At 42.5% G+C, this 20,767-nt stretch overlaps 1 protein-coding gene across 20 annotated transcripts in view; it reads right to left on the minus strand.

Moving 5' to 3' along the window:
• Positions 1-20,767, minus strand: part of MAPK8IP3 (mitogen-activated protein kinase 8 interacting protein 3) — a 242,062-nt gene that overhangs the window by 91,911 nt on the left and 129,384 nt on the right. For 17 of the 20 annotated variants that reach the window (XM_033914092.1, XM_033914105.1, XM_033914111.1 and 14 more), the window contains 4 exons: positions 16,603-16,657; positions 10,829-10,980; positions 4,922-4,978; positions 2,669-2,839 (listed from right to left, as the gene is read on the minus strand). In XM_033914092.1, coding sequence (XP_033769983.1) covers positions 2,669-2,839; positions 4,922-4,978; positions 10,829-10,980; positions 16,603-16,657 — 435 coding nt within the window. The remainder of the gene's footprint in view (positions 1-2,668; positions 2,840-4,921; positions 4,979-10,828; positions 10,981-16,602; positions 16,658-20,767) is intronic. The other 3 variants (XM_033914108.1, XM_033914097.1, XM_033914094.1) reach the window with 1 other exon arrangement.

Raw genomic sequence — 20,767 nt, forward strand, 5'->3', positions numbered from 1 at the left:
CAAGGAGTCCAACCACAGTAATTCAAGTATGCTTTGTACATCATACTAAGAAATTCTGCATCAAAACCCAGACCAGGACACCCAGAGGGTCCTTGCAGGTGTTCCTGGGGTCCCCTCAGGGGTTTAGTAGCAGATGTGGGTTGCACTTCACCAGGGACACAGATTCACCATTTCCCAGCTCCAATCCAGATTTATGACTCTGAACTTGAGCCATCTGGAACCCCATACCCCCAGAGGGACTAGAGGAGGTTAAGTCCATGGCTCTTGCCCACCCTTATGTGCTGCGCAGCATGTGGGATACAGACAATCCTTTGTCAACCATCCAGTATGAATCTGGGTATCCTGGCCTGAAGAGTCCAAAGTTTGAGCTATATTGATGTATTTTGAGGCAGATAAAGGTTTTTGTTCAAAAAAAAGGAAAATCCAAGATGGCCACCACAGCAGCAATTCTGGTACCTATAACAGCCCATGGGAGCTAAATCAACAATCAAAAAAATTGAAGTGTAGGATTTTAGAGGTGGGAAACTCTGTCCCTAGCCCCAGAAACCCTAAAAAAACACTTTTAGAGACACCCCACTCTGATTTTTCTCATAGGCTATACAGTCAGTACTCACTGTGCCATGCAGGTGCTGGGAGCTGCTAAGGCTGAAAATGCAGCTGGGTAAACAAAAAGATTTCTGCCTCAGATAAGGATGGAAATCAGACAGCTTGCTTCTTCAGACTGCCCCTCAGTCCTACCAAGCGGACTGAGACCTCAACCTCCACTGGAACCTGTGCGCAAAGTTGTGGGGAGGAAGCGTAGTCAGCCCTGATCCAAGTGCAAAACCACCACGAGGCCACTCAGCCTGCGCACAAGTTCTCTGTGGACAAAACCTGGAGTGAGCTTTGCTCCTATGGGAACAGTCCCCGAACTCCCAGACTGTTGGTGCAGGCTGGCCAAGCAGGTGCCCTGCAAAGAGTGACCTCTGCCTTCAGAGTATGTGTACTCTCACAGACGGAGATGACCCTTAACCAGAATTCTCTGCAGCACCAAAAAGCCTCACAATCAGATAAACAAAATCCAAATTTAAGAGAAAAATAAGCATAAGCAGAACATAGAAACATAGAACAGATAGGCTCCTAACATCTCATGTGTAGAGAGAAAAACTGAGGAATTACAGGACAGCCCAGAGTGATGAGAGGCAGAGAAGAAAAATGTAAATGAGGCTCTCTACATAGGATCTCACGATCAGAGGTTCACAACCTACAGGTTCAAGACTGATGCTCCTATTACACTAGAAGAATAAAATAGATTTTATGCTGTATATCAATGTTCTTCAACCTTTTGACACCTATGGACTGGCGGAAATAAAATAATTATTTTGTGGACCAGCACCGGCAGTTGAAGAACACTGGGATAAATCATGGGCTAGACCCTGCCCATCTCCACCCAATCTCCGCCCCAGACCCTGCCCCCATAATAGTATTAATTGTAATACTATTTTTTCCATTCATTTTTCCTATAAACACACACACAATATAATTGTATTAACAACACATAATGGTTAACCACAAAATTAAACTACACAAAGCACACTGTATGCTTCTCAATATTCATTCCTACCAAAACACAGATAACCCCATGCAAATACGGGACCAAAAATTAAAAGTACTAATATATACAAACAAACTCTAACAAACAAAGACTCTGCATGCAGTACAACCCCAGAGGAAAAGAAACAAATACGTTTCTTCCTGAACAGACAGCAGATATAAATCAATCACTAAAGTTAAAAAAAAAAAAATAATAATTCCCCCCTGCCATTGTTGTCTCCCTCCTTCCATGCTGTGCCTTGCCTTCTGGCCTGCCCCCCTGTGTTATCTTTGGGCCGGCTCCATCTTCCTCAATGCTGCAATGCACAAAGCCGTGGGCAGTAGCTCCTTGCGCGTCCCGCACCTCATCTGGAAGCCTTCCCTCTGATGTTGTGACATCAGAGAGAAAGCTTCTGGTTCAGGCGCAGGACACGCGTAGGAGCCTCTGCCCACGGCTCTGTGCACTGCAATACTGAGGAAGAGGGAGCCGCCTGAAGACAATGTTGCATCAGTCGCACCGTGGACCGGCGGCTGAAGAGCACTGTCAGGTGCCCGATGCACATGCTGGCCCTGCAGACTGTCAGTCCACCAGTTCACGGACCAGCAGTGGATTCCCCAAGTCCATCTTAACAATGGTTTATCGACTTTTCTTTTAGGAAATTATACAAAGCTTTTTAAAACTCTGCTAAGCTAATTACTTACATTACATTCTCTGGCAAAGAATTCCAGAGTTTAATTACATTTTTAGTGAAGAAATATTTTCTCCGGTTTGTTTAAATTTACTACTTAGTAGCTTCATTGCATGCTCTCTAGTTCTAGTATTTTTGCAGAGTAAACAAGCAATTCATATCTACCTGTTCCACTCCACTCACTATTTTACAGAATGTCTATGAACTTTCCACACACTTGACCATCCCAAATACACCGACACCACGCTCCCTTGTCGTTTGTACGCACTTAGGTTTATGCATGTATCAATGTGACTAGGCTTGTAAAATGAGGGCATAAGTCTCATTTCCACTGCAGAAAGGGACATTTTGAAAAGTGACAATGCGCTGAGACTTAAGCAACAGCAGGTTCCAACTTAGAGACTCACTCATCAGGGAAAAACTCAAGGGTGCGACCACCAGAGGAGATTTGACACATGGTGTGGCTGCGTCGCTGGCTGAAGCCTGCTGTCGTGGGTGACTTGTAGTGGATGTTTAGCGATGGGTAGGACCTCTTTGCAGGTGGGGGACTGGATGAAGAGCTGAAGAGGCGACTGAAGCTATCAGAAAGAAGGAAAAAGAATGGGATGAGTAATGCATTGTTAAAAATAAAAGTAACAGCATAGGAGTAAAACTTTAGGATTACCTCCTGCCTTGTCCCATATCATGGAATTAATTTCTAATGCCCTTCTGTAGGTTCTTAGCAAAAGACTATCAAGGTTACATTACTGTTTTGATAATGATTATATAATACTATATAATCATACCGTAATGAGAGGTCCTGTGATGGCACATTTCTCAAACTCTTCATCTAAACTCCTAAGTGACTAGTCAAATATCAACTCACCAGCTCTATTATAAACCAGAACCAGCCCAAGAATATAGGAGACCCCAGGCAAAGCTTCAGCCACTGTAATCCAGCAGCTTCCCTTCTGTAGGCCCCACATCCAGCATCTCATTCTCTCTTTCAACCCTTTCCCTTTTCTCAGTGTTCAGCACATCCTCCTTCCTTTCCCCAGCCTCTTTCCCAAGGTATCCAGAATTTCATCTCCCCTTCCCTTCATTAACAAGATTCGGGTGATGAGATATGGATGAAGCAAGAACAGCATCTCCTCTGTCCCTCCCTAACCTCTCTGTCTCTCACACACACAGTGGCATAGCGAGGGTGAGCAGTGCCCGGGGCGGTGGTGCCCCTCTCACGCCCTTTTCCCCATCCCACTGCTGCACCTTTCCCACGCCTTTTTTAACTTCGGCACAAGCAGACACCAACTTGCTGCCCGCGTCGGCTTCCGTGCTCGCTCTGATGTCACTCCCTAGGCGCAAGTCCCGGAAGTGACATCAGAGAGAGCGCCGAAGCCAACGTGAGCAGCAAGTTGGTGGCTGCTCGCTCCGAAGTTGAAAAGGTACAGGGGAAAGGAAGGAGCGCACATGCTGAAGGGGAGGGGTGCCGGCGTCCCAAGCAAGACCACACTCTGGGAAGACTGCCCTCTGCTCCCCTTACTACGCCACTGCACACACACACACACACACACAGCATCTCTCTTTTCCCCTTTTCGCCAGCATCTCTCCCCATCAGGTATCCCGCATATTACCTCTTCTCTCTACCCCCTCTCCTTCCTGTCCAGCATCTCCCACCTCTTTCCATCTCCATTCTGGACTGTCACCACCTTTACCCTACCTTCCCCTGTTGCAGCACAAGGCAGCATCTAAAGAAAGCTAAGCACAGCAGCAGACTTTTCTGCATAGGCCTGTGCTCAAGCACTGCCAAGTCCTGCTTCTTCTAATAAGCTTCTCATCAGACATGTGTTGAAAGGCTCTCACTACGCTGATAGCAGATTTAAAATGCTGCTCACCTGCTACACTGGAGACAAGATACACCCCACCCCACCCCTCCCCAAATTCTGCCACCCTAGGAAGATGTTTGGTCCGCCTAGTGGCAGAAATAGCCTTGTCGCAAACTGTCTGTCTCATTTTCACAGCCCTTATCTTGTGATCTTTATAGCCTCTTCTCCACGGCCACCTTTATAGTTTCTGCTGCAGTGTTAATTTCAGCCTTTTTCCTTATAGTCAGTTTTATAGCGACCATTTACTCTACAAACATAACTGACCCCATTTCCATTAAATCTTTAATAAGTACAATGACTCTATCCTTTAGAAACAGATCACTAGGAAGCAAGAAAAAATGAGCCCATTATGGATTCAGTATATGATACCCAAAGATAGGCGCCATTAAGATCTGTTCTAAGCACCACCTCAATAAAGGTTACTTAGTACTGGGCGACCTTTACAGAATAGTGCTTAGAGCGGATTCCCATGCCCAACTTTGGGAGCACGGACTTACGTCTGCTGTAAATCCTCACATTCAACTGATAGCAGCTGGGCACACGAATACTTGAATTTAACAAGTGGGAATACCTCTCTGACCTACACATGCCACTTTTGAGTTGCATGCTATAAAATTTAGGCATGGATGTTATACAATAGCCACTAGGCCAGATGGGCCTGGGGAAATCCAAATTGCTGCCAATTAACTCCAATTACTGAATGTTGATACCTCGTTAACTCAATAATTTGCACATCCAACTTTGGACGACCTATATAGAATCTTCTCTCAAATCTGCCTGCATCATTGGTTAACTTACAATTGCCAAATGGTTGATTTCTTCTTCTCTTGTACAGATGGGTGCTCCCGGGATGCTCTGCAAGCACAATAAAAGACAACAATGAAATTTAGTAGTCCTATCATTCAGTGGCAACTAGTGACATATCAAACTTTGTAGAGAAATCATATTTTTTATAAGAGGAATACTGCTGTAGTACTCTTTTTCTAGCTGGGATCCTCAGTCTCATTCACATTTTATATTATTCCATGACTGTCTAGTGAATTCTAACAGGCCACCCTTACTTTTATCCCCTAGGGGGCACTCTTCTATTTATACACTGCTAGTATTTGTAGTCAGTCCCCTAGAGTAGATGCGTGTATAAGCTTGTGCACATTTAGCATCCAGGAAGGCAAGACTAGCCTACCCTGGCTGTTTAAGCAGACACCTAGGAAGTAGAGAATGACACGGGGGGGGAGGGGAATTTATCACCATTCTAACCCTGTCCCCATGAGCTTGTCCCCATTCCTGTCCCATTCCCGTGAGCTCAGTCCCCGTCCCTGCCCCGTCCCTGCATGCTCAGTCCCCGTTCCTGCCCCATCCCCACAAGCTTAGTCACCGTCCCTGCCCCGCAAACTGTCAGATCCCATCCGCACAAGCCTCAAATAGTTATGATTTTATACTGAATTTCTTTTATTAAAGTATAAAAAGAGACAATATTCTGTACAATTGTCATTTTATAAACACAAATAATACCGAGCAAGGATCAACAAAACCCTTGTCTCCCCTCCCTTTCACAAATATCCCCTCCACTATTGTGAAAACTGAACAAACCAAATTACTACAGAATGCTACTTAGAAAAATCAAGTTAACAGAATACTTCAGTCACACATGGCAGGAATAGTGTTAGGGGAGAGCAACTAGGCCAACTGCCCCCTGGTCTGAGAGAGAGTCCTAAGCCAGCTGGAAGCTAAAGAAGCATAGCCTGGGCTTTGTGGTCCCCAGTTATGTCTAATACCAGCTCCAGCAGGATACATATTTCAAATCTGAAATATTCTAATCACAAAATATAAAATAAAATTTATTTTTTTTCCACCTTTTGTTGTCTGGTAATTTTATTCTTCAAATCACATTGGTCTCAAGCTTTGATTTTGGGTTCCTTCTGTCTTCATTGTGGCATGGCTGGCTCCTGAAGGTAAAATAGGCGCAAGACGAGCTGGGGAGGAGATGCCGAGTCTGACACGGGTGCAGTTTTTTAACACAGGAGCAAGACTTTTCACCACACCTAAGGGGTAGTATAATGTCTTGGCCCCAATCCCGCGGGGCAGTGAAAGGTCTTGTCCCCATTCCTGTGGTAAACCAGTTGCAAATGTCTCCATTCTTGCGGATTTACTGCGGCGACCACGGTAAACGGTACCCGTGTCATTCTCTACTAGGGAGTACATTTGTTAGAGCAGTGTGTCTCAATCTTTTTTAGCTCCAGCACACTAAACAGAGCAAATGTTTTTCACAGCACATTATAATTGAAATTATAAAATTGCAAAACCAACAAAAAATTAAATTTGAGAATTATTTATTTAAAGTATGGGTAATGGTAATAACAGTGAAACTAAAATAGATAGGATAGAATTGCTAATCAATGTGATGGATGTGCTTGTTTTTGAGTGCAAATTAATTAAAAATGCAGCTCAATAGTTCTTAAGCAAACACTCATTTCATCATCCACCGTCTGCAGTCATTCTTTTTTTTTTTCGATTTAATTTCTCTCAGAGCTGAAAATCCAAGTTCAAAGATTAGAAGATCCAAATGGTAACAAAGCCTTGATTGTTTTGTTGCTCAAGTTAGGATAACTACTGCATAAAAAATAAAATTACTTGCAGTTAGTTTTCAAGGACCAATCATGTCGAAGAATGTCTGGCCAATTAGAAACATAGAAACATAGAAGATGACGGCAGAAAAGGGCCATAGCCCATCAAGTCTGCCCACTCCATTAACCCTACCCTAACAACCTCCTAAGGGGTCGCTCACAGGTGGTATCACCTCTATACTGCCTTCGTAAAGATCCGACGTGGGCATCCCATTTATTCTTAAAATCTTGTATGCTGCTGGCCGCGATCACCTGCTCTGGGAGTTTGTTCCAATGGTCTACCACTCTTTCTGTGAAGAAGTACTTCCTGGTATCCCCATGAAATTTCCCGCCCCTGATTCTCAGCGGATGTCCTCTTGTGGCTGACGGACCCATGAAAGAGAAAATGTTGTCTTCCACCTCTATGCGGCCAGTGATGTACTTAAATGTCTCAATCATGTCTCCCCTCTCCCTACGCTCTTCGAGAGAGTATAGCCGCAATCTGTGCAGCCTGTCCTCGTATGAGAAATCCTTAAGACCCAAGATCATCCTAGTGTATCCTTATGCACACAGATGCTCATAACATTGACAGATTCTCATGTACGCGACATACATGTCATCTATTCTAATGTATACTTATGAAGTGAATTTTTAAAAAAAATTTTTTTTTAAAGTAAAATTCTGGAATCTCTCTTGGCACACCCAGAATCTCTTCAGGGCACACCACTGTGCTATGGCACACAGTTTGAGAGACACTGTGTTAAGAGTGTAAGGCTTTTAAAGACCCATAGCAAAATGTCTTGGCAGCATAAGTGCAACAAGGAAAAAAATCCAACGTAGTCTGCAGTGAACCAAACAGCAAGAAGAAACCAAGAAAAAACTGCAGGCTATGTACAAGATGTAGGCAATGTTTATTGTACCAAAATAGGATGCAATAATATACAACCTTTTTACCAATTTAAAAAAATTAGGTAGCTAGATTGGCTAGGTGTGCCGATCTAAGCGCTTAACTTTAGGTGACTTTTATAGAATCAGGGCCTTTGTTTTTCCAACATCTTGGTCCCCATTTCTCTTTTTTGTTTTCTTGTCAGTTTTCTGCTAATTCTCCTTCCAGTGTCTGCTATTCATTTTCCATTTCTCTCCTGTTTCATTCTCCTCACTATAGCTGTCTCTAAAATATGGATTTTTCTCTTTGAGCTCTTTTCCTCCCTTTTTTTCTATCTCTGTCCACCCAAATGTCACCCTCTTTCTTACCCTTTTCCTTTTTTTTTTAATATTCTTTATTCATTTTTAAGATTACATTAAGTGTTACATATATTCAATCACATTAACAATAAATATATCACTTACAAACTATCATTTGCACATTACTTAAAATCTTATCACTCCCCCTTCCCTCCCTCCCTAGCATATAATCCAGTATAATATAAATATGTATTAATAAAATATCCCCACCCTACCCAATTAATACTAATAAAATTAAGGGAAACAAACTCAGCTACTCCGTACAATATTTTGTTAATGGCTTCCATACATCCTGATTTGCTGAATGGCAACACCAGTCATTATAAGTAATAATTTATTATTATTCACAGAAATCTGACTTTTTGCTCTCATTTCCATGCCAAATATCACAGTATCATAGGATAGTGCCACCTTAATAATCATTATAGTATGGAGTTTCTGTGTTTTCAGACAGACTTCTTGGGTCACCAGGCCGCCCAGTGGTACAAAGTGTTAAATGGATTTAATAAAAATAAATTAAAAAATGGTTTAAGAGATATTTGGAGCATTGAGATTAAGCATGAAATTACTGCATCTCAATAGCCACGAATTTGGTCTTGGAGGATGAAATGTACGGTGTCAGCATCTATGAGACAAACTTGTTTTTTTCTGTTGCATAGAGCGTTGTGGACCCCTGTTAGGTTACAAAAATTAGATAGTTCTTTGTCTAATAGATGTTGGCATTGTCATTTGGAAGCAGGAACTTTAGATTATTTATTGTTTCATTGCCCATTTATTATGAATTTTTGGAAATCAATTTGGGACCAAATTAATAATTTGTTAGATAATCCGGTGGCACTATCCTATGATACTGTGATATTTGGCATGGAAATGAGAGCAAAAAGTCAGATTTCCTTTTCCTTTTTTTAAATTTTCAGCTATCTATCAATTTTCCATCTCCTCTCAGTCCCTAGCTCTCCCATTTCCCATCTCACTCTTCCCAGCCTCCTATTTCTTTTCACCTACTTCCCGTTATCATATTTCTACATTTTCCTCACTATTCTCTCCTCGCTCATCTTCTTGCCATCCCCCTTTTGAACTCTCCCATATGGCTCTACCATTTCAAGAATTCCCTCTCCCTTTCTCTACTTTTGTAGCCCACCTCACTCTCATTGTCTGACATCTCCCTGTTCCTTTCCTTCCACCCCCTAGACTATTCCTATCCCATCTTTCTTCCCTCCTGCCCCCCATGGTTCCATCTCTCTTCCTCTGTCTCCCTACCTCCTATGGTCCAACATTATTCTCTCTATCTTCTGTTCTTCTTCTCCCTTCCCCCTCCCCCCACACACATACTTTGATGCTGAACAATGGGACGAAGGAGGAAGAAATGCAGCATGTCTCCCTCCATTCCATCCCCAGACCAAACTTTTCTTCCTCTCTTTCTTCCCCAGGTCCAACTTCTCTCTTTTTCTTCCAGTTTGCCCTCCCATCCCATATCTCTCCCACTCTACCACCTCTCCTGGGTCCACTATCTCTCCCTTTCTCTTCCTAACTGCCCTTCCAGTCCATCTCTCTCTCTCCCTCCCTCCTCCCCCACCCCCGTCACACACTTCCCTTAAGTCCACTATCTTTCCTTTTCATTCCATCCCCAGACCAAGCTTTTCTTCCTCTCTTTCTTCCCCAGGTCCAACTTCTCTCTTTTTCTTCCAGTTTGCCCTCCCATCCCATATCTCTCCCACTCTACCACCTCTCCTGGGTCCACTATCTCTCCCTTTCTCTTCCTAACTGCCCTTCTAGTCCATCTCTCTCTCTCCCTCCCTCCTCCCCCACCCCGTCACACACTTCCCTTAAGTCCACTATCTTTCCTTTTCTCTTCCCAACTGCTCTTCTATCCAGTATTTCTCTCCCTATCCTTCTTTCCCTTTCTCATCCCTCTCTCCATCCTATTGTCTACCATCTCCCTCTCTGTTTCCAGGCCCATCATTTTTGCCCCTTCATCTTCCCCCCACCACACCCCTGATCTGGCATTTTTCCCACTCTTTGAACCCCCTCCTCCTGGTGTACTTTAAAAACTAGCTATTCCAGGGTGCCCTAGGTACTCCACCAGAGTCACTATCACCAGTAACCCCCTACACAGCACAGAACAGGAAGGTGAGAGAGACTTGGACAGGGTGGAGAGAAGGGGATAACATGTCAAGCCACGAGGCCTTTTGTGACTGCACCTCTTGCCCCTGCCTATGATTAGCCTTGTTCAGACAGGACAATTCAGCTAGTGATAATGGATTTGAAAATTACCCTTTATATAATTAATAAAGTGCATTAGTTAAGCATGTTAGTTATGTCATAGAGCTTACAACTAACTGACAGGAAATAAAAACATACAGGATAATAGAATACAGGGATTTACTCTGAGGGGAGTAATGGTAGTTGGACAGAGCAAGAACTGAACCTCAGTAAGTGACAGATAGGGAGAATAATCTCTTATAGAGCCACAGAAGAGTTCCCAGAAGAAAAGTGGAACTCTGCATATTCCTGAGTGATTATTTTGTGGGATAATCTTTGAATTGTGAGGCCATTTGAAGCATCAAGCTGGTGAAAACCATTGTCCAAGAACCTGCCACAGAAGGTGTGCATAGAGGGACACCACAACTCTGTGTTAACCTTGTTTCAGATAAGTAGTTCTACAGTTGTTTTCACTTGAATCATTTACCATTGGAAATCTTTTATATGGAAGTGTGCTTGAAATTTGGAAAAGTTATTTGCATGTAGATGAGGTTTCAGTTTTTTGTCCACATGAAAGAAGCAATATTGTGACATTCTAACTGGTGTTAAACAGTCTTTGATCTAGGATTTTATACCCAAGGTCTACTAATCTCACCTGATCATCTCTGTCCACCTCACAGCCTCTTGCAGCTCCATCAGCCGCTCCTTATACTGGTTCCGCTCCATCAGCACACGAGCCATTTCCACGCGAGTGAAGCGTCGGCGCTGAGCAATTGGAATGTTGTCCTGCAATGGGGACGAGCACTGCTTCAGCCAACAAGAAACAGAGGAACAGTGTTAGTACATGGGAGCCAAGGCTGCAACCTACCATCTGCTAATCTAACCTTGTAAACATACGAAAGAAAGGAATAGAATGGTGGTGGAATAGAATGACTGTGTAACAGTCAGTGATACAGCACCCTTTTATGGTTTAAGAACAAAGCAAGGAGAAGAGACAAGCTTTCTCTTCCCAGATGAGATTTTAAAAGGGAGATAGACTCAATAAAGTGGCAAGTGGGACAGAGGAAGATTCATGTATTTACATTTATCAGATAGATTGTGATAGTACAATCCAGTATTCTGTTGGCATGCTAGTCAGGAATCTTATCCTTCATTTTGTACATTGGAACATGCAAGAATTTGTGCCTGAGCTTTAAGTTTGGCTGCACACACAGAGAGCAGTTCTATAAAGTGATAATGTGTGTATTTTATTAGAATGGCAGATACATGTATATATGCCAAAATTCCACCTAGGTGCTACTCTGTAAATAGGCGTATTATCTTACATAGGCAGAGTCTGGTGTCAGCGTGATTTACATACATGTAACTTATTCTATAAGCATTATCACCACAATTTAGGCATGCACACACTTATGCCAGCTCTAGGCTGGTATAAGTGCTTACACCTAATTAATAGGCATGCATATTCACTATTAGCTTATTATTTTATAAAGGAAAGGAGATGCCTATGTTCCTGTAGAGAATAGGCTCTTAACAGAGTATTCAGGCTTAGGCAGACAAGCAGGAAAGGAGAAGCATAGGAGAGGGGAAGAAGAGGCAGGAGAAAGCAAGGGGCATCGGTGAGAGATAGCTTCGCCCCCCCTGATGTCATTCACCGGAGCTCCTCCTTAAAATGGGAGGGGCCAACAGAGCTGAGTTAGTCAGGCTTGGGCAGGCAAGCAGGAAAGGAGAAGCAGAAGGAGAGAAAAGCGCAGGAGAGAACAGGAGAAGGGAAGAAGAAGCAGGAGAGAGCAAGGGGCATCGGCAAGAGGTAGCTCTGCCCATCCCACCCCCCCCCCGACATCATCCACCGGAGCTCCTCCTTAAAAGGGAGGGGCCAATGGTGCTCAGCTGTTCGGCGTGCGAAGGCAAGCATTAAAGGCGCTCGCCTTAGCAAGAGTGCCTTTGCGAAGGGCCTTAAGAAGAGACGAGTCACTGCAAAGAAGAAAAAAGGGCAACCACAGCAGACACAGAGGACAACCACAGCAGACACAGAGGACACACAAGCAACAAGCAAGCAAGGGTAGCAGGTTTAAAATCAGGAGAGGGATTTCACAGTAACAACAAGGACGCTACATAAGGAAACAGGGAGAAGCCACTTCAGACTGCAGACCGGCAAGAGTACAGCAATGGAAGCAGCAGACAGAAGCAGGATGTTGAGCTACCCAGTTGTCTGCACCATTTGCCATATGTATGACTACCTCCCCTCTGGGAGGTGGTCTTATGTATGCACTCAGTACGAGGAACTGGAGGGCCTGAAGAAACAAGTCAGACTTCTGGAAGGCAGAATACTGGAACTAGAAGCACTTCGAGCAGTGGAGAAGGATGACAGAAAGGCAGAAAACTTCAAGATAGAGGAAGAAGTCTGGGAGTTAGAGAAGTTCATCGAGGAGGCATACAAGGAGGCTGTGGAGAATCACCAGCAACTGTGGAACTGCCAAGATACACCTACAGTGAGTAAGGACCACCTGGAGGACAAGTACAAGGAAGAAATGGGTGACACAGCACGAGACCTGGAAGCAGCGGAGGGAACCCACAGAAATACGAGTCCGATGCAAGCCAACACCAGGATGAGGGAAGATGGAAGTATGCAGAGGACACAGACCTTCGGCTGGAGAAATGGACATACACCAGGGACATGGACCTGCGGCTGGAGAGACAAGAAAAGATAGAGAGGACAGCTATCGTTATGAGGTACTCCATCATCAGACAAGTCAACAGCCACATAGCGGGAGAAAGACAGGATTGGCTGGTGACATGCCTACCCAGAGCCAAGATAGAAGATATAGTGAGCCGCATCGACAGGATCATCGACAGCGTGGAAGAGGAAGATATAGCGGTGGTGATCTACGTGGGGACAAACAACGTGAGCAACAGGAACTACAGCAGAGAAGGACTGAAGGACCAGTTCCGGATACTAGGAGGGAAGCTGAAGACCAGAACGCTGAGGGTAGCATTCTCAGAGATCCTTCCAGTACCCAGGGCCGACGAGAAGAGGCAAACGGAGCTGCAAGCAGTCAACGCGTGGATGAGGCGCTGGTGTGAGGGAGAAGGATTCCACTTGGTGCACAACTGGACAATGTTCTGGGGGAAGAGCAGAGCCGGATTTTCCTATAGGCTAACTAGGCTAACTAGGCTTCAGCCTAGGGCCTCAAGATCCGTGTCACATTTTTTATAAAGGTTAGTACCAATAACATGTCCCATTTAACATATTGATATATATCACAGTAATGATGTATTTTATTATCTCTCATGTAATTTACAAACTTAAAAATGGGAGGTGAAAGGGCCTCATAAGTGGAATAGCCTAGGGCCTCTTTTCATCTAAATCCGGCCTTGGGAAGAGCAAGCTATACAGGAAGGATAGACTCCACCTCAGCAAAGACGGAATGAGGCTACTTGCAAGCAACATCAAGAGAAAAATTGAGAAGTTTTTAAACTAGGAAGACGGGGAAAGCCGACAGTCGACCAAGAGTCGATGGTTCGGAAAACAGTATACCCAGATGATACCGTGCAGGAAGATAGCGGGGAAGACTCACCGGATCATAGGCAAGACAGAAATCCTGACGGATCAAAAGGGACTGAAGAGGGAAGGAAATGCAAGAAAGTAACAGGCCGCAAACTCAAATGTATGTATATGAATGCAAGGAGCCTAAGGAATAAGATGGGGGAATTGGAAGCTATGGCACAAAAAGATAACCTTGACATCAAACTTGTAATAAAACAAACTCTGGGGAGAAAGGCTCTTGAGAACTCCCAGAAAATTAGGGGGTAGGCACAGTCATATGCTCCCCCAACACTGTATTACCCAAATACACAGGAGGAGCTGCTGATGTAAAATGGTTAAGGGAGATTGAAGACAGTGTGGCCTCTCTTCCCCCACATGGGAAACCAATGGTCCCTCACCTACTAGCATAGCATCCATGGTAGGAGAACCTGAACAACTTCCCAGACAATGCCCTGATGCTGCTTTTCACTTTCCAAGGCGAAAGCAGTACTCAACATCCTCAGCCCAGAATTGAATGAAAATAAACACAAAAGGATAGGGATCCAAGATGGCGATCTGAGACAGGACGCGCTGAGCTGCGTGTCCCAGGACTGTGCTTCTCTTAATTTCCTTAACGGTAATTACTTACCGCGATGCCGAAGAGACGGGGCCGGAGTGCCGCTTCTGCCTCGCGGCGTCCTGGAGCCCCGGGTCTCGGGAATATTCAGGATTTACTGCGGCGCATGCAGGAGGTCGCAGTGACGTCGGATGGCGGCCCGCTGACAACACAGGGAGGCGAAACCAACGTGGATGTTCCTGGGCCCGACACTACACTGAGCCCCGACGTTAGGGCACCGCCCCCGCAACCCCAGACGACCAGCTCTCCCAGGGGCGGGGAAACCCCGGATTCACTGGTTTTCTCCTCTCCAGAGGCAAGGGAAGATTTACTGGAGAGCTTGGAGACTGGGGCCCACTTTTCCAGGGCCCCTATGGAGGTACCTGGGGGAATATCATCTCAATATGAGGGGGAAGGGCTGAAGACACCCCCCCGAAGGACTTCAGAACGGTGAGCACTCTACACCTACACAAACCTCAATTGAATTGATTAAACCTGCAGAAGTAACTTTAGACTCTATCTGGGACTTATTGGCTGGTTTTGTTAAAAAAATTACTCCTACACTCCAACAAATTGAAGGGAAAATTAAGGAACATGATAAAGAATTGAAGGATTTAAGAAAAGAAACGAATATTTCTAATTTATCTGTTCAAAAAATGGAAAAAGAAATTGTATCATTGAAACAAGTTCAAGAGGTATTAGTTAAAGATAATATTAACCTAAGGAAGAAGACTGAAATGCTTGAGAACAATTCACGCAGTAATAACTTAAGGTTAATTAACTTTCCAAGACTTGAGTTAGTAACACCTAGAGAAATGCTTAAGAGATATTTAGTAGAGAACTTAGAGATACCCGAAGATTCATTACCACCATTTTCACGGGTTTATTATTTGCCTGATAAAGAACAAAATCAACAACTAAAAGAAAAACCTTCAGATCAAGAACTTCCAAATATATCAAAGATCTTAGAAATATCTGAGAAGGATCTAGCATCACCAGCCACCATGATTATTACTTTAGCTTTGCCAATTGATAAAACATGGTTGTTAAAACTTTTCTTTAAAAATAGACAAAAAAGCTTTCTTGGTTATAAAATACAAATGTTCCCAGATTTGGCACGGGAGACGCAAAGGCGTCGCCGTGAATTTCTTCTTTTGAAACCTGGGGTTTTATCTTTGGGAGCAACTTTTTATTTGAGACATCCGTGTAAATGTATTGTATATCACCGTACTCTTAAATATGTGTTTTTTGAACCATCACAATTGACAAACTTTGTGGCTATGTCTCGCCTGAATGTTAACAATCTTTGAGCCCTATATTTAGGATATTGTGACCTCATCTCAGTGCTATAGTTCTCAGTTTCTTTTACAATTTTCTTTTTAGATAATTTCGCCAATTTTCAATAATTCTTGGATCCTAATTGTGGACTTGAGCATAAATAGTATATTTGTTTAATTTAAGATTTATATTGCTTTGTATTTGATATCTATCCTATTCTTGCTTTCTGTACAAGTGCAATACTTGAAATTTAAGTTGAAAATAATAAATAAATAATAATAATAAAAAAAAAAAAAACAAACACAAAAGAGCAATGGAGCCCAACTCAATAAAAAAATTTAAAGGAATACTCAACCAGAACTACCAAACGGGGAGAAAGGATTCCCTAAAACAAGAAGCAGAATAACTCTCTTTTTAAAGATGTAAGGCAGTCACAGCTAAAGTGCCAATTATCTCTTCACTCTTTTTTTGGTTTTCAACAATGTGGGAAATGAGAAAAAGACTAAGTAGCAGGGACCTGGCTTTACCAGGTTTGACTCCTAAAGCTGGCACTGCTCAGCCAGGACACCCCCAAAGCTCAGCTTGAACTAAGGAACACAGAACAGAGGTACAGAGACCAGGAGCTTGAGAGGTAAGGTCCTTCTGCCTGCTGGAGATAGAGAATACAGATTGACCAGGGGACATTCCATCTTATAAGACAGAGTTCAATTCAGTGCTAGTAAATGGGCACAACCCACGAGTCTCTAGATTCATCTGCTGCTTATGCAAGACCATGGATGCCATGAAAAACAGGTAAGGATCCCAAAAGAGATCAAAATGAACCTGTTTAGAAACAGAGAATTGAAGTGAAATAATCATGGCTACAATGGAGGGATCGGTACAGCCTAATGAAGTCTAGGGTTTAATATCATTCAGGGGATATAAGGCAGTTCTACTTACAAGATAAAGTTGTCCAAACCTTGCAATAAATCAAAAAGTAGAACAGTTCTATAAATACAGATATACTTACATCTTCTACCTCCTCTTTAGGTTCTTGTCGTGCCACAAGAGCTTCAGACTTCACTCTACAGAAAAGAGTAGAAATGCAGTGTGGACCATTAGACTTCCGTTAGGTGATACAAATACACTCAATTCTGTGATTGTCTTGTATATAGTATCATACAAGATATTGTAGTACTTCTACATTAGTAATTATACTGTTAAATCTGGAGAATCCAACTAATGCAGAATTTTACAGTATCTTCCTTATCCCATTAAAATGTTATGATTTTTTTTCTTTAAGAGGACATAATTATTTGTTCTTTGATCCTAAACATCTGTTGGAATTTTTAGTAGTAAAGGAACCTTCCACAATTGTTTAGCCACCCTCTGATGTTCCTTAACAAGCATGTCTTAGGACTATTGTAGCACCTTTCATGATATGTATAAATTTCTTTTGGCTTCTCCATCAATTTTATGGGCAAAAGTTTTGGATTTGGATTTTTTTAACATATTAATTATCTCTTATAAGAACATAAGAATAGCCTTACTGGGTCAGACCAATGGTCCATCTAGCCCAGTATCTATCTTCATGGTGGCCAATCCATGTCACAAGTACCTGGTAGAAACCCAAGTAGTAGCAACATTCCATGCTACTGATCCAGTGCAAGCAGTGGCTTCCCTCATGTCTGTCTCAATAGCAGACTATGGAATTTTCCTCCAGGATCTTGTCCAAATCTTTTTTTAAACCAGCTATGATAACCACTCATCACATCCTCTGGTAATGTGTTCCAGAGCTTAGCTATTTTCTATTGGTTAAAAGTATCTCACTTTAACTTCATTGAGTGTCCTGTAGTCTTTATAATTTCTGACAGCGTAAAAAAAATTGATCCACTTGTATCTATTCTAAACCACTCAGAATTTTGTACTTCAATCATATCTCCCTTCTGCCGTCTCTTTTCCAAGATGAAGAACCCTAACTTCTTTAGTCTTTCCTTATATGAGAGGAGTTCCATCCCCTTTATCATCTTGGTCGGATGGGTGGGATATTATTCTTGTATTTCCATCATTCACATTGTTTGTTTGGTGAATGCAATATGAAATTATGTATAAAAATAAAATTTTAAAAGTTCAAGTGCTTTTATGTAATTTTATATTGTTAGAAATCTGAATAAGTGGTCTAAAAATTTTTTTTAATAAACTTGAAACTTGAAACTCATAATCGAAAAAGAAAAACATCCAAAAACCGGCCTAAGTCGGCACTTGGATGAATATTTCCCAAATAGTCCAAGTGCTGATAATAAAATTGGGTTTTGGACGTATTTCTAAACGACCTAGGCCTTCATAGTGCCGCTGAACAACCAAAGCTAAACGGGGCATTTCGGGAAGAGTGTCGAGGGCCGGAGTTGGGCGAGATGTGGGCTGGCTTAGACTTAGTCGTACAACATGTATAACCGAAAGTTATACAGCCCAGGATCAACGGAACTTGGACGTTGTGACTTAGACCATGGTCTAAGTCACAAAAACTCACCTAAAGTCACCAGATAAGCACTGCAAACACATAAAACAGACACCCACACACTACCCCAGTGATCACCGACCTCCCCACCCCCATAAAAATATTAATCACACCTTTAAAATTCAGCCTCCAGACCATCATCACCTGGCCGCCTGGCATAGGAAAGCCTAGTCGTCTAGCACAGAGGCAGCTTAAGCCATCTTGAGGGTGGGTTAGGGACCCATGGAGAGGAGGACCCATGCCCATAAGCTCCTATAATCACTGCATTGATACTTAGACATGTGAACTCCCCTATACACCCCTAAAACCCTTTTGAACTGGCATATAAGTGGCTCCTGCGGCCATTAGGGCTATTCGGGTGGTAGATAAGTGGGTCTAGGGGATTCTGGAGGTGGTTTGTGGAGCTCACCATATAAGGGAGCTGTAGTGAGATGACATGGCATCCTTTTTGTGAAGTTCAGAGCAGTGGCCTGTAAGGTACCCCACTATTTAGGTGCCATGTCTGGGTGTTCAGTCCATCACTTTGCAGACTCCTCCCATGTCCAACAGGGCTTGTTCTAGGCGTTTTTGACTTGGATGAAAAGTTGGACGGAAATGTGGTATAAAGATGGATGATTTAGCGGTTTGGACAATCAGATCAGCAGGATGTATAGTTAGATGATTTTCAAAACAAAAAAAAAATTTTGGACATATTTTTCGAAAATGTGTTCTGAGCTGTTTTTTTTCTTTGGATGACTTGCGACTTAGACGCAAACGGACTTAGACACCTCTTTCGATTGGTTCGGAAATCTCTCCTTTCTTTTTTCTTCCAGCTAAATTAGAAACAGTGCTGAGATCCAGGTGCCATGAGCTTTCATTCATGTATACCTGGGGCTCACCCCCCTTTTTTTAATAGACTCATTCCCCCATAGACAAGCATGGTCCCTGCAGCAAAAATACCAAGATCAGGAGCCATGCATGAGGGATCCTTCCAGAAGCCTGGATAAGGGTCTCTAAATCTGGCCACCAAGTGTCAGCCTTAATGACTATGACTCCATCTTGATGGGTTGTGGATGCTGCCTCTGCAAAATCCATAGGCTTGGATGACCCAAGGATCAAACTAGGGACCTTCTGTATAATAACACATAGCATTACCATCAAGCCAACCCTCTTTTTCTCCCTTCTATTGTGTTCCCAATAAAGAGTCAAAAGAGAAATGTTTTTGACCTATTGGGAATAAATCTATAATAAAGGCAAGATCATTTTGCTTGTTCTGTGAAGAGAAAATGGAAAAAAAGATACCCCAGAGATACCTGTAAGAGCTAGGAAATGAGAATTTGTAGCTTGTCCTTTGTAATGAACTTCATGAAGCATTCATTTCACTCTCTCCTTAGGCTGAAATAATTAACTTAATAAAATTCTTCAGAGCTCTCTTTTTTTCCAACTATCTCTACTTGAACTAGAAACAATACTCTAGAAAACAAAACAGCCAATTTTGTCTTCCAGAGAGTCTGTCATATTGTACCAAGTTGGAGAAGGTATAAATAAAGACTAATCAAAAATGTTAAAAAAGTTCATACATCCAAATCTATATAAATATACCAAAATGTGACTTTATTCTTGCCAGAGATTGAATATAGAATTATTTATTCTATAAACGCAGGGTCTTCAGTGTGCCGGCTGAGTCACCAGACCCAAGCCAGCTGGTCTCTTCATTAGTCCTGTTGGTTAGTACTATTTAGGCTTTTTCTTTTCTTTTTTTTCTATATTTTAATTCATTTCATATTTCTTCTAACTCATTTCATGTATCTTCTAATTCTCGTTAAAAATCAATGATTTATTTAAAATATCAATTTGATTTAATCATATGTACTTAGCTTGCTTAGCAGCAACATTAACCAATGGGACTAATGAAGAGACCAGCTGGCTTGGGTCTGGTGACTCAGTCGGCACACTGAAGACCCGGAGGTTATAGAATAAATAATTCTATATTTAATCTCTGGCAAGAATAAAGTCGCACTTTAGTATATTTATATAGATTTGGGTGTATGAGCTTTTTAAATATTGTACCAAGAGCAGGCATACATTTGAGGTTTCTTCCCCTGGAACTTTAGACTATTCAGATTCTGGTTAAGAAAAATCCAGCATAAGAGGCTAGGAAGGATTAAGTTCTTACCTTGATAATCCTCTTTCCTGTATAACAGCATATGATTGCTTATGGCTTGTAGAAGGCATCAATCATTTTTCTCAGCTCCACCTCTTTGTCTCCCTGGGCAGTGCCCCCCCTTTTCAGTTCATACCAAAGCATGTGATAACCCATATAACAGAAAACAAGAAGAGGCTTGGGGTACTCCCCGGACATACAAATTTTGATGTGTTCTGCAATAGCAAAAAACACAAAAGACAGTATGCAACCACTGCAATGTCATAAAACAAGGTAGATTCAAACAAACCACCTACCTGTGTGCAATCTGCACTAGCTCACAAGTAATAAGCTAATTCAGGTTATACAGCTCTCCTAAAAGAGCCCTTTTTCAACTCTGTTGTCTCTGTTTGTCAAGTCACAGTTAGTTACTCCAAGCCGCTGAATACACAAACAGAATGAGATCTAACATAGGTTTTACATATCTCTGACAGGGTAGGGCATAAAGAGGATTATTGAGGTAAGAACCTAATCCTCTCTTTCTGTGCAAACAGC

Source organism: Geotrypetes seraphini, chromosome 11 (genome assembly GCF_902459505.1).
Source record: "Geotrypetes seraphini chromosome 11, aGeoSer1.1, whole genome shotgun sequence".
NCBI lineage: Eukaryota > Metazoa > Chordata > Amphibia > Gymnophiona > Dermophiidae > Geotrypetes > Geotrypetes seraphini.